The 14,621-nt window shown below is 37.6% G+C and overlaps 1 protein-coding gene across 1 annotated transcript; it reads left to right on the forward strand.

The window, feature by feature from the left end:
- The first annotated feature begins 9,926 nt into the window (after positions 1–9,926).
- Positions 9,927–11,499, forward strand: LOC146483164 (RYamide receptor-like). The gene has a single exon (XM_085106240.1). The coding sequence runs from the start codon at positions 9,927–9,929 to the stop codon at positions 10,923–10,925; it is 999 nt and encodes a 332-aa protein (XP_084962366.1). The 3' UTR covers positions 10,926–11,499.
- Positions 11,500–14,621: the final 3,122 nt, after the last annotated feature.

Here is a 14,621-nt window from a genome sequence, read left to right on the forward strand (position 1 = left end):
TGAAAAGATGCTGACTAATCGAAAAGAATTTTAAATAAGCCTGCTATGCTGTATTATTCATATTTTTCATCTTTTGTACATTTAGGAAACTGATGAACAGCGTTAGCTAACAGTCGTTCTTTGAAACTCTGCTTGTAAATAAACATACAAGAAAGATGTCAAAAGGATTTTAAACCTTTCTTTTCTGGGATACCCCCGTTTAATCGTTTTTTTCATAATAAAACGCTACTCAGCTTCGAGATATCTTCAGATCTTTGTGAAAAAAAAGTCAATAAAATATTGTAACGCATCAGTGTATTTAGCTGCACTCTTGTGTCTCGCCTCCAACTTTTAGCCCCACAAAAAGTTAAATATATTTAATACCACCTTAACTTCTCGTTCAATCCGCAGTTTCCTCACTTCTCTTCACCAATGCTACTTTCTCCTTGTTTTTCTCATCGTTTATTATGAGACAAATATAAGCGCAAACATCATTTCAGAAGAAACAGTCTAAAATGCTCCCTCAATTTTAGCTGCCTTCCAATGAGTCAACACATATGAAAAGGTTTGAATCGATTTTAAACCATTCTTTTGTCAAAATTTGACTGTATAATGGCTTTGTTGTTCTTTTCGAAATTAGTTTGAGTTACCTTAGAAACAAAATTCGGATTTACAGTGAAAAAGCGTTAAAATATTTCAGTGACTAATTTTCTTTACAGGTGAAAGTATTTCTTCAAAACAAACTGCACTGTTCTTCCACTTAAGTTACAAGCGTATATGACTGTTTTACTCATCAAATCCGGCTTAGAACTTATGAGCTTCTCTCTTTTTTTTTTTACTTCTATTTATTCTGGTTTGAATTTTAACTAGTGTTCAAAACACCTTTTTACCATTCATCGTGTCTAGGCCCTCCGTTCGTTAGTCTCCGTGCAAGCTTCCTGTCCACATTTACTGTTTTGCCATCCATGGACAAAACGGAATTCACTTCCTGACATAAATTATATTTCTTCTTCCTTTCTCACAAAAATAACTTTTCTTCACACCTGTTTTACCGATCAGCTTTTAATCAACATGAACGAAAAAAATATTAATACTAAAAGCAAATAAAAAACACCACCTATGAATTTAAACACATTAGAGTTGTTAAAAAAACTATAAAAGGAAAAACTTGGTTAAAATCTTTCGCTCATTATCGTCCAAAACGCTCTGTTAATGGAACGGCTGGAACAAAATAATCTTAATGGCTAATAGCGGAGCTCCCGCGTGCGCCGCAAGGCGCGCGCGAGCGGAGCCCCATAGCTAAGAGATTTTGGTAAACCCATCAGTGCGAGAAATTTTGGTTTGGTTATGACGTCACTTCCGTCCGACCGACCGTACAACGTACGTACGTACGCTCCTCCATGTAAGCAATTTGAAATGAGACACTCAAACCTTGTGCTGCAAATCAGGTTTTTTTCGGCGGGAAAATGCATGGCCAACTGCGCTGCCGGCTGGGTTTGTTTGGCAGGAAATTGCATCGCCAACTGCGTTCGAGAAAAAAAAAATTTTTTTGAAGACGACGTGTACGACAAAACACAAACTCAATTTATGAATAAGTCTACAAACATGTAAAGCAGAGAAAGGGAGATAGAAAGAGATCGAGAAAACAGGCGACGGAGAAGCGAAGTTCCACGTCAAAGAGAGCGATTGAGAGCGGTAGCAAACAGGCGAAACATGAGTGACGAACAAAGAGAGAAAGAACAGGAAAGGGTGCCGAAAAAACCTTGTGTTGCGGCACAGGGTTTGAGTGTCGCATTTCACATTGGCTTACATAAATGAGCGTATGTGCTGTAACCCAGGTTGTTTTTCGGCGGGAAAATGTATGGCCAACTGCGCTGCCGCCCGCGTTTGTTTGGCGGGAAGTTGCATCGCCAACTGCGTTTGAGAAAAAAACAAAACAAAAACAAAATAATTTTGAAGACGACAAGATACAAAGTCAATTTTTATACGTGACCAACAGCAGGAGAAAGAGCAAGGCAACTAGCGGTGGGAGAAACAAATCGACTGGCACATCATCAGAATCTGGAAGTGAAATCATTTTACTCCGATCCGGCGCCACGAAACGTTGGATTTTTCCTCTTGAAGTGAAACTTTTCCTTCACTTAACGTTGTAAAACGAACGGAAAAATCAGCAATGGAATAAAGGGACTGGCTATTCTCAGAAGAGGCGAGTACATTCATGCAATTTTGTTGGCAAAACTTTGCTAGTTTGCTAGTTTGCAAGATATTGTTTTCTTGCAGTTTTGACACGCCGTTTAACTAAAGCTTAAGCTAATACTGCTAACTTCAGAACAGTATTTTGAGCTCATTTTTTCGGTCCATGTTAATTATTTTCCTTGGAGTTTTATTTTCTGATCTCGTCCAATTTTGCCGTCAAAAGCGGGAGAAAGAGCAAGGCGGATCGCTGCGGGAGAAACAAATCGATTCTTTTAGCAGCTTTTAGAGGCGGCACTTCATAAACAGCGGCCGAATCTTGAAGATAAATTATTTTACTCTAATCAGTGTCTAATCCGGCGCGATGACATGTAATTAAGATTCGATGGATTTTTCCTCTTGAAGTGAAACTCAACGTTGTAAACGAACGAAAAAATCAGCAATCGAATAAAAGGACTGGTTATTCTCCAAAGAGGCGAGTATATTGATGTGATTTTGTTGACAAAACTTCGCTGTTTTTGCAAGATATTTTTTTCTTGTAGTGTTGACACTGCAACTTGTTTAACCTCAGAGCAGCCTTTTGAGCTCATTTTCCGGTCCATGTTCGTTATTTCCCTTGGAGTTTTATTTTCTAATCTCATTCCATTTTGCTTCATTTAAAAAAAATTGATTCTGAGCCAAAATAGTCAGTCAAACAAACGTCTCCCAACATTGTATCGTTGGCATAAACTACTGACAAGTTTTTCTCGCATATATTTCTGACAATCTTGACAGAGAACAAACAAAAATACTTAAAACAGTAGGATATAACCGCAAAGATTAAGATGTGTGAGTAATTTTCACTGAAAGTCTTTTCAAAGAACGTTAAAAGCGAATGTAAAATTAAAGTGTGATTTCATTTTCATCAAAACAAAGTTTACGCAAAACATTAATGCATTCGCTTGTTTTTTGTGAATTTTTCAAAGATCGTTGTTTAGTTTATTTCTGTACTTATTGCTATGAATTATCACAGTTTTTTTTCATTTATTACTCAAAGGTATATTTGAAGTGTGTTTTTTGGTTAGTGTATCCATTTTCTCTGAGGTTTATAGCGTACGGCCTTCTTGATAAGCAAAATTTACTAGGCAGTGACAGTGCCGGTAGTGCGCGTTGGCTGTTCACAAACCGTTTTGCCTCGATCATCTTAAAACCTAAAAACAATAATAAAAACAGAAAATATCATTTTGAGCCATTTACTGAATTCCGCTTTAATAACACAGAGGGCAAAATGTTGCTAAAACTATCAAGGAACTTCGTAAAACAGTCAGTAACTGACACTCATCGAAGGCGCAAGCAAACCAATGAACAAATTATTTAATTTTTTCGTAGGGTACAAAACAAACAAAACCGACGAGAACAGTTCCCATTAAACACATGTAATTAAGATAGAATACAAGTTTAATCCAGGAGCAAACTAACAACGATAAATCAAGTGTTAGGCATCAATTAATTGTTCACCTGCGCTGTGAAGCTTCCTACCGCTTGGAAATCACACGAACATAGAGCGATAATAAAATAGCAAACGATGGATCCAAAGAAGGAACTTGCGGAGTAATTTCTTCCTGCTCCTTCCTCCCATCAAAAGGACACTTTCATGTTCGGTTATCGTTCGTTGAAAGCACTTGGACGCCATGACTGATTTCAGTTTCTCAACCAAACAAAATAAAATCAATCCGATCCAAGTCTTTAGTTTTTGACACAAATAATCTTTTGCTGTTTCTTGTGAGAAACACCAAAATTAACCTTTAGGAATTTCCCTCGAGCTGCAGCACTTGATTTCCATCTATTTTTGGTACAAAGAACCCGGCTTAAAGAGTCGAACTTCGAAAGAACCTCAAAGGACTGGGGTTTTTTTTGGACACAAAATGCAGAAACCAACAAAATGTAAAACTGTCGTGCTCAGCCAATCAGGAGCGAGTATTTTCGCCGCTCGACCAATCAGGAGTAAGTAATTTTGCCCTCGGTGAAAGGAAAATTACGAAAAACTGCCCTCTGTTACAACAAATCAGCATTCAGTAATTTTGCCTTCTGTTTTACATTGTTATTGTTGATGAGCAGTTAGCTGCATATGCATTAAAAAATGTACTATATAGCTGCAAAATTGATGAGGAACTCATAAGGTTATTACGTTCATACAATAAGCAGACTTCTATTGTGGAGCTCCGCTTTTAGGCTTGGCTAAATATATATATTAGCTATGACAGTTGGCAGCACAAGCAATTTTATTTTTCTGATGGTGATAGCTAAATACCTTATTATTAGTAGATAACGTTCACAATTGACGGGAAATAAATATTCCCTTATGCATGGCAAATGAGGGAAACAGCTCCTACGCACCAGGAATCACAATCACAAACAAAGATGAAAGGACATCAAAAATGACCTTTTATCCCCCTAGCGATGAAGAGGATAAAGATGATTAACGCTGTAATAAGAACTTTGCTTTGTACTTGAATTGTTGAACGATTTGAATAAAGAATTTTCAGTAAATTCTGAGCGTGTTTTCTTTTTTTTAAGTGCGTGTCAAAGTTAACATGCAAATTCGGAGCAATGTCAAGAACAAAGACAACAAATGAAATCACAATCTCGATCAAATTCATCCAAAATAGTAGCAAAATGTATGATTACTACTGCAACTCACAAATACGTAAATAACGTGCTTGGCAGTAATCGCTTTTTTATACGCTTACGTTATTAAGACTAAAATAACATATGACGTTATCTTTTAATGAGTGATCAAGACAATAGGCGATGACGTCATCGGCGTTAATGTATGCCACCTCAAATTAATGGGAAACCATCTCAAAAATCTGGCCTTAAACATCCTTCCTAGACTTCTGCTTTTGCTCATTATCGTCCAAAACGCTTTGTTAAGGGCCCATTAAAGTATCTTTTGATACCGTTGCTAGGGAAAAATCAATTTGCTATAACTCCGTACGTGTATGTTTCAATTGGACCAAATTTAGGCAATACCCATAGGGGGCAAATATGGTCCAGTTCATGACGTCATCGGACCACGCCCAATGTCACGTGACCAGAAACAAAAAAAAGCATTTTAACTAAATGGCTTAAACTTTTTTTTCGCATTCTCTGTACAATAACAATTCAAAAGCCGTTTTGAAATTTAAGCATGCGTTTTGGTTTTGCGCATATTTTTTTGTTTTTCATTTTGTCGCAAAACCCATGCTTGAATTCCGAGAAAATATGATGTTCTTTCGAATTGTTTTAAAATCCAGCAACTACAATGATCTCTCAAGGAGAAAAGTTCTTTTTCGCGGCACCGGAAGTGGTGAGCGAATTTTCAGCGGCCTGGTGCCTAAGCATTGTTGGCCAGGCTGATCCACCGCTTGTCCCTTCCCAGTTAGCACCTTGGTCGCGCTTTGTTCGGTGTGAGTACGCAATAATTTTGCCAGTCTTCGTATCGTGGACGGTAGCTGAGCTGTTATTCGAATAGTGGCCGCGAGTCAGGTAAAAGCCGTCGAACTGGATGTGCAATGATGACTTATCTCCACGTCGAGCTGCTTCAGTTCTTGCTTCTTGCACGCTCCAGTCGGCAATCCTTTTTACGAACGGTGCAATCCATTCAATAATATGGATCCACTGAGTGGAACTGACGTGATCCAGACCGAGAGTCCCGAGAATTTTGTGGTAATCTTTGAAATATTGCCCATTGACAAGGAATGAAAGAGCAACAATTTATAAATTACGTATTGCAGATCTTGGACGAGTTGTGGCTTTAACGACAGGAATGCTGACTCTTCAAGTTGACTTTTTTCCCACATCGACTGCACTCGAACTCGAACTCTTCAACTGTGTTTTGTTTTCTTTGTTTTACCGAACAAAATTCGAATTTAGTTTCTTTTTCACAGTCACAGTGTTGTAGATTACTTAAATTACTGTTAACTAGGTTCTCAAGCGAGGTTGATGTTGTAAGGAGAAGTTGTCCATCACAAGTTTCGAGCTCACCATTATCAGTCAGGTTTTCTATCGAGTGGTTTGCATTTCTGACGTAAGAATGAAATTCTTGAGCTAGAGTTGCTTTCAAGGATAATTTACAAGCCTCCTTGCTCACCGTCTGCTGCTCCATGCTGTCTTGAGAGAGTGGTTGCAATTTAGTGGCCTCGATAGCTTCGTTTATTTGTGTTATATCTTAGCAGTGGAGTTTCTCAGGTTCGGAAGGCAGTTCACGGACACATGGAGGTTCACAGGGTTGCACAGTTTTGTCGCAAAAGACGTCAGGGAGTTTCGGAGCGGTCAAAAAGGCCGCGAACACAGTTTTCTTTGAAGTTTGCAAGTGATGATAGCGCAATACTAATTTCAGTTTGTGTCTCCGCATCTTTGAGATTTCGATTCCCAACCTGACACTGGAAATCTTGTACTGTCACCTTTTCGAGATTTCCCCATCGACGTGCAGCCATCGCTGCGGCTTTCTGTTTACGTCTGTACGTGGACGACATTTTCAAGCAAAACACTCAATTTTCAAAAATAAAGGCACGACTAACATGTTGCAACCTAAAGCAGAAAATTAATCAACGAAAATGTAAACGAAAAGTTTTTCTTGTGTTTGTTGCAACGAAGCAAAAAAAGAGGTACCGGCGACTTGAGTCGGCGACGGGCCTGCGACGAAAAAAGCGCGCGAAAAAATTTTGGCCGACCGGAAGTGAAATTGCACTTGGGTAGCAACCGTGTAGCTTAGCAACGAGATACTTTAATGGGGCCTTAATGGAGCGGCTGCGACAAAATAATCTTATATTAATGGCTAATAGCTATGACAGTTGGCAGCACAAGCAATTCTACTTTTCTTTCCGCTCACAATTGACGGGAAATAAATTTTTCCTTGTTCCTAGCAAATGAGGTAAACAGCTCCTACCCACTAGGAAAAGTACTTTAAATGTTTCTTTTGAATATGCCGATGCATCATTTTCCGACAAACATGTCGCGAAATATTCAAAGCTTTGTCAGTACGAATTCAAGGTTACAAACTGTTTTTGTTTCAAGAAACTGTTGTTCTTTTATGGTAAAACTGAAGGGAAGTGTTCAAACCTTGAGATGTTAAAGTTTGAAAGCTTTAATTTTGGTGATTTTAAGAAGACTGAAACAAATTTTAACAGTTGATCTGTGTACATACATATACGTGCCGTTTTCCTGTTTTTCTTTTGTTAATTATTTCTCTTCAACATTTTTATTCGTAGGACACATAAGTTTCTCCGCAAAAAAACGTTTGAAAAACAGAAGCAGCAGACGATAGTTCACCGTGTTTAGAGTTGAAAACTTTTTTATTTTTCTTATTCTTATGCAACCGGACGTCAATATGAAGTAATATGCAAAACTGTGTCCGGCCCATTCTAGCCAATGACCCGACTGAAGGTGCAGGTTTGTTGAAAATGTAAACTCGATTGTGAGATAATAACAAGTCCAGCAGAAGAAAAGAGACGGAAACTGCTTCAGTTATAAAATAATAGACTTGAAGAGAGAAAATGGAATATGAACATGGAAAACACCTGAGAGATAAAAATAACTGGGCTTATGTGCCAAACAATTCTAAACGGTTTGTATTCAAAACGAAGCCGCGAATAATTTGTTATTGTTGCCGCATACTGCAAGGCTTTTGACAGTTTTGCTGTAATTTGTTGCAGTGACGCCGGTCAGAATGTCATTTGTGGTTTCGAGTTGCCGCTTTTAAGCGGGAAGTGGGTTAAAAGCTTTTGTTATATGTATATATATTTTTAATAATAGCGCACATTATGAAATATTTAACGAATCGTTATTATTGACAGTCGTCAGACTAGTGTTCAGTAATTTGAGCGTGGGGCAAAAACCTATCTTACCGCTTGTTCACCTGTAAATAAAGAAAAAGGTTCCTTGTTTATTTTTTATTTCCCTCCGAATGTTAACCTCTTTGCCCGTTTTAATTTACTTTTCCCAGAAATATATAATCACTTACTTCCGATAACCGAAACTATCTTTAGCTAAAAAATGTTTCTTTGTAGGGTGATTGTTATTTTATTTGCTACAAAAAGATACTGCTTAAAAGGAAAAAGACGAAAAATATAAATCTGAAACCAAATTTAGCATGTTGGCTTTTACAAGACGACCTTCTTTAAGGTTAGCTGTCAACAAAGCGCGTTATCGTCTCCTGCATACCCCGGGGTGACTTTCATCCCCGGATGATTTTTCCACTTCTACAGCAAAGAATAAAAATTCACCCAGAATGAAAAGTACCTAATCTGAAAATAATAATTTAAACACTATACTCTTCTCCGTTCCTTCATGAAACGTCGGTGAAAAATCGCTCGACTTCCAGTTGTACCCGTTTATAATTGTTATTCCCATCTTTATGGACATTTTTTAGCAGTATGCTTTCGAAAAACTTAATCTTAGCGGGATGAATCTCGTCTCGGGCAATTTCTTGGCATCGTTCTGTAATCCCGGAATAAAACGCTCATGTAAACAAAATGTAATTTTTATCCCAAGAAGATACTCCTGTTCGTCTCGTTCTCATGTAAGCGCGGCACTGTGTCGCCGTGCAACTGTAGTTTTTATACTGATACTTGAATTTACATAAAAATTAAGTCTATTTCGCCGAACGCTAAAACTGTTCGGTCTTTGAAACAAAATTCATTTTAATCTTTCATCGATATATTTTATGCCGGCTATTGACGACCACAAATTCATTTCTTAGAGAAAAGAAATCGAAAAAAAAAAAAAGGGAAAAAAAAGTATCTAAAACCTTGTGGAGCGGAACCAGGAGTCAGCTTTTCTTACAAACAGCTGGTTCAAATGCTGCAGTAAAAAAGTTTAAGTTTATCGAATTGTGTAAGGTATATTTATTACGCCACCGTGAGCACAAAGATAAATGCAGCAAAGAAACAAAAACCTTTAATAGAAAAACTTTCAAAATTTGGTGTAACAGAGGAACAGAGGGTAACGCCATTTTCCTTTATTAAAGCTATCTTTACTAAGTAGCCTCACTTTGTGGCTTTCCCCCTTTGCCGGATTACAAAAATTCAATAAAAGCTTGCTTAATATTGACCAAGATGTTTACATGATGTACCATATGTCACCATCAAAAGCAAGAGGGTTAAAAATTCTCAATTCAATGAGCAGTTAGAGAAAGCAAAAAGCAAAACGTTTAGTTATTACATAGCAACTGGCGATCGTGTTATGCAAGTTTTAAGAAAAATGAAGACCAGAAGTGCGCTTAAATGAATGAATAATTAAGTTAAAGAGCAACTAAAGGCCGAGCTATAGATTATGTTTTCTGGATCAAGTCTGTTGGGATAAGCTGGTTGCAAAGCTTGAGTTTGGTGAAACATTGAAAGAGAATCGAAATAGTGCACAGAGCTCGTGCAGGCAGAAATATGTTCAAATTCTCGTCAGAAATCGTGAAGGCAAAGTATCGTTGACTCTCTCAAACAACTTCCTTGACAATTAACAAAAAGGTAAAATAGTTTTTGGTGTTAAACACCCTTCATTAAGTGCTGTATGTTGTATTAGAGACTGACAAACAGTTTGACGCGAACCGAGGAGGCGTATTGGCTGATCAGTGTTTTATGTTAATTAAAATTAGCTTAATTAAAATCTTTTAATCCTTGCGCGTAACGAATCGTAAACCAGAACGCTATTTGTCATTAAGCATAAATACAGGAACACTTGATCCTGAGAAACCAGACGAGTTTGAAAGAAGCATAAGAACTATTAGAAGGTCAGCAAACATGAACACAACGGTGAATGGATCGAGCTGTTCCATTCCGTTCAATTCTGCGGCAGCTAAGATTGGAATTATCTTCGCTTGCTGCCTGATATTCGTCGTTTCGATGCTTGGGAATTCCTTTATAGCGATAATTGTATACAAAACGGAAAGTTTGAGAAAACCAATCAACTTCTTTATCGTCAACATGGCCATGTCCGACCTACTGTTTCCAATATTCCTGTTCCCTGGGGAGATTACCTATCTGTACTCAGACACCTGGCTTAATATCAGTGGTCCCCTTGGCCAGGTATTGTGCAAACTGGTTCCCTTCGTAGCATATGCCTCCTCTGCTGTGTCTATCCAGAGCCTGCTTCTGATAGCAGTGGATCGATTTGGAGCTGTGGTATTTCCCCTCCGTTCCCCACTCATCAGTTCAAAGCTGTGTCCCTTCTTTATTCTCGGCACCTGGATCGTTGCGATATCAGTAGCCTCGCCAAGTTTCTCCGCCTGGAAACCTACTGAACATCAAGGACAACTGTTTTGTTCCTGGCGATGGAATGAAGCCTTTGGAGGGTCATCATCCCCTGAAAATTATCTTCTCGCAGTCTTCGTTGTATTTCTTTACATCCCAATCGTTATGTTGACCATACTTTATTCTATCATCGTTATCAAGCTCAAGTCTCAGAAGAGGCCAGGCGAGCAATCAACCAACGCGGAGCAACAACGAGCGAAAAAAAACAGAAACGTGTTAAAGATGGCCATTGCTATCGTGTTAGGGTTTGTACTGTGCTGGATACCATTCAGTATTGGAGTCTTACTATTGTTCTTTGCACGGGACGCTTTGCCTTGTGGCTTTTTTATCTTTCGGAATATTACCCGGTTTATGACTGCCTTAAATTGTGCCATCAACCCTTGCATCTGTTTTATTTTCAGTACAAACTATCGTTCTGCTCTAAAGAGGCTCCTCAACTGTTTGCGCGGTGCAACTGTTTCAGTTAGGGGTGCAGCGCAGAGAGAGTAATTTTCCAAAGCTCCCATCGTAACCCAGTAGCCAACAGTTTGCAGAACGCTTTTTCGTAAAAATCACCAACGAGATTCGTTCTTTTTTTTTTAATTCGTTTATTCTGTATTTCACATAAATTAAACAAAATTAAGGGAAAACTGCTAACTAATTCATGCAAAGTGAAGGAACATTTAAAGTGAATTCTGGCTTTTTAGAGGTATAACCGCTTTTGTATCAACCCATAATATGTAGAGAACTGAAAAGATACTGACTAATCAAAGAGAATTGTAAATTTGTCTGCTATGCTGTATATTCATGTGTTTTAGCTTTTCTGCATTTAAGAAGCGTTAGCGAACAGTCGTTCTTTGAAACTCTGCTTGTAAATAAACATACAAGAAAGATGTCGAAAGGATTTTAAGCCTTTCTTTTCAGGGATACCCCCGTTTAATCGTTTTATCATTAAGAAAACGCTACTTAGCTTACAAGATATGTTCTGATCTCTGTGAAAAAAAAGTCAATACAATATTTTAACGCATCACTGTATTTAGCTGCACTCTTTTGCCTCGCCTCCAACTTTCAACCCTGCAAAAAGTTCAATTTATTAAATACCACCTTAACTTCTTGTTCAATCCCAGTTTCCTCACTTCCATTCATCAATACTACTTTCTCCTTGTTTTTACGATCGTTTGTTATAAGAAAAATATGGGTGCAAACATCATTTGAAAGGCAGCAGTCGACAAAAACGCTCCTTCAATTTCAGCTGCCTTCCTGTGAATCAACATATATAAAAAGGTTTTAATCGATTTCAAACCATTCTTTTGGCAAAATTTGCCTGTATAATGGCTTTGTTGTGAGTTTCGAAATTATTTTGAGTTACCTTAGAAACAAAAGTCGAATTTACAGCGAAAAAGGGCTTAAATATTTGTAAGTAATTCTCTTTAGTACTCTTTTCTCTCGCGTCCGAGTTTCAGATAAAAAAATCAATTAAATATCATCCTCATCTTCTCTTTCAACCACACTCATTTCCTCCTTACATAATTACCAGCGCTACTCTTCTCTTTGTTTTACGTTTACCTTTAATAAGAACTGAATAACAGGTGTAAATATTATTTCAAAGCGAACTGAACTGTTCTTCCACCCAAGTTAGAAGCGAATATAACAGTTATACTCATCAAATCCGGTCTGGAACGTTGGTTTTTTACTTCTATTTATTTTTCTTGAAAATCTCATTGAAATTTTCAAATTTTTCATTGCACCTTTTTGTCATTCATCATTCATCATTCACCGTCCGTTCGTTAGTCTACGTGCGAGCTTCCTGTCCACTTTTACTGTTTTGCTATCCATGGACAAAACGGAATTCACTTCCTGTTATAAATTATATTCCTTCTTCGTTTCTCACGAAAATAACATTTCTTTACACCTGTTTTACCGTTCAGCTTTTAATCAACATGAACGGAAAAAAGACTAAAAGCAAATAAAACACATCTACCTATGAATAAGAGCCGTGAAAAAATCCATAAAAGGAAAAAACTCGGTTGATATATTTCGCTCATTATCGTCCAAAACGCTCTGTTAATGGAACGGCTGCCACAAAAGGATCTTAATGGCGGCTTAGCTATGACACTTGTCAGTACAAGCAATTTTATTTTGGGATGGTGATGGCTTAATACCTTATTATTAGTAGCCCTCGACAAACGTTCACGATTGATGGAAAAATAGTCCCTTGTGCATGGCAAATGAGAGAAACAGCTCCTACGCACCAGGAAAAGTAGTTTAAATGTTTCTATTGAATATGCCGATGCATCTCAGTACGAATTCAAGGTTACAAACTGTTATTGTTTCAGGAAACTGTTGTTGTTCTATAGTGAAACTGAAGGAAAGCGTTCAAACCTTGTTATGCTAAGGTTTAACCTGTAATTTTGACAAGACTGAAAAAAAAATTAACAGTTGATCTGTGTACATGTATGCGTGTCGTCTTTCTGTTTTTCTTTTGTTAATTCTATTTCTCTTCAACATTCCGTATGTCTAGACTATTCATTTGTAGGGCACATAAGTTTCTCCGCGAAAAAACGTTCGAAAAAAAGAAGCAGCCGACCATAGTCCATCTTGTATAGAGTTAAAAACTTTTTGAATTTCGTTATTATGCAACCGAACGCTGGACAGCTGAGTGCAAGAAGAGCGAGACATTATAAAACAAAGTAAGTGTTGTCTACGAAATAATAGGAGGCAGATGTCCGGCCCTCTCCAGCCAATGACCTTCCGACTGAAGGCGTAAGCGAGGAAGATTAGAACGACTTTGCCAGAATAACACCTCCACCAGAAACATGAGAAACTTTCCTCGGAAATCGAACAAAATTTTGCCCTACCCATCGACTGCAAGTTCAATTTTTTTAAAATTTCAACTCGATTGTCAGGTAATAACAAGTCCAGCAGAAGAAAAGAGACAGAAACCGCTTATAAAATAATAAACTTGAAGAGAGAGAATGGAATATGGACATGGAAAACACCTGAGAGATAAAAATAACTGTGTTTATGTGCCAAACAATTCTAGACGGTTTGTTTTCAAAACGAAGCCGCGAATAATTTGTTATTGTTGCCACATACTGCAAGGCTTTTGACAGTCTTGCTGTAATTTGTTAGCTTTTGTTGCAGTGACGCCGGTCAGAATGTCATTTGTGGTTTCGAGTTGCCGGTTTTAAGCGTTAAGGTTAAAAGCTTTGTTAGGTGTATATATGTTTTAAGTAATAGTGCCCATTATGAAATATTTAACAAATCCTTATTTTAAGGAGGCTCGAGGCAGTTTTTTTGGACTTAGGGTGGAAGTTTTGAAATTACAATCTCGCATACAAGAGAAACTTCGATCTCCTTCACACTACTTCATCATTTCAACATATGATCAAAGTTAATTTTCTCATCGGTTTCCAAGCAACAGCTATTACCATAGCAACGGAAGCGCATAGCCTCTCATTTTAAACATTGTCGATTATCTCGAGATCTAGTCAGACACTTTATGACGAAACTTTAGGGATTTAAACTACTCAATCTAGACAACTCGTAGGCGAAATTAGAAACAAATCTGTAAGAGCGTTTCCAAGTAAATAATGAATCAATTTTTACGGGGTGATTTTGTTTATTCCAGCATTTTTCACCAATATCTTTTGCAAAATAAAACTTGACACTTTCTCTTTTCTGTTAAAAGGTCCTTGCTCATGGCAAAACATTCTAAATGTATATTGAGCTTCATGGGTGTCTCCGATTTGAAGATATTATGTTTGAAAACAGTGGAAATAAAGCGCAGATATATGAAAAAGTTCCTACTTTGCATAAATCGAGATATCTTTAAAATACCCAGGCAGATTTTTCTGTTAAATGACAAGCGGTTAGAATAAAAATTCTTTTCGATATTCACGCAAGTTTTAGGCTCAAGAACCGAAACTGGTGTTAGATAATTATAAGAAGGTTGAATCTTGGTCTAGTTTCAGTCATTATTCGCTTTCTCCGAACAAGAATTTTATTTTGTTTGTCCCGGTCTATTCCACTGCTATTCACGTGCTGTGAATATTTATGATTACGTGGAGTCGTGCAAAAGGTAACATTTACATAAATATATGCGCCTGCTTCTCAAGTCTTCCATTGTAAATTTAACCTTTTGCACGACTTCACGGTATGATAAATATTCAAAGCACGTGAATAACAGTGAAATAGACCGGGACA

Source organism: Pavona decussata, unplaced genomic scaffold (genome assembly GCF_977016875.1).
Source record: "Pavona decussata unplaced genomic scaffold, jaPavDecu1.1 SCAFFOLD_40, whole genome shotgun sequence".
Lineage (NCBI taxonomy): Eukaryota > Metazoa > Cnidaria > Anthozoa > Scleractinia > Agariciidae > Pavona > Pavona decussata.

Bases quoted from the DNA above. Each gene is read 5' to 3' on its own strand.
- LOC146483164 (XM_085106240.1), top strand. From the start codon at position 9,927: ATGAACACAACGGTGAATGGATCGAGCTGTTCCATTCCGTTCAATTCT.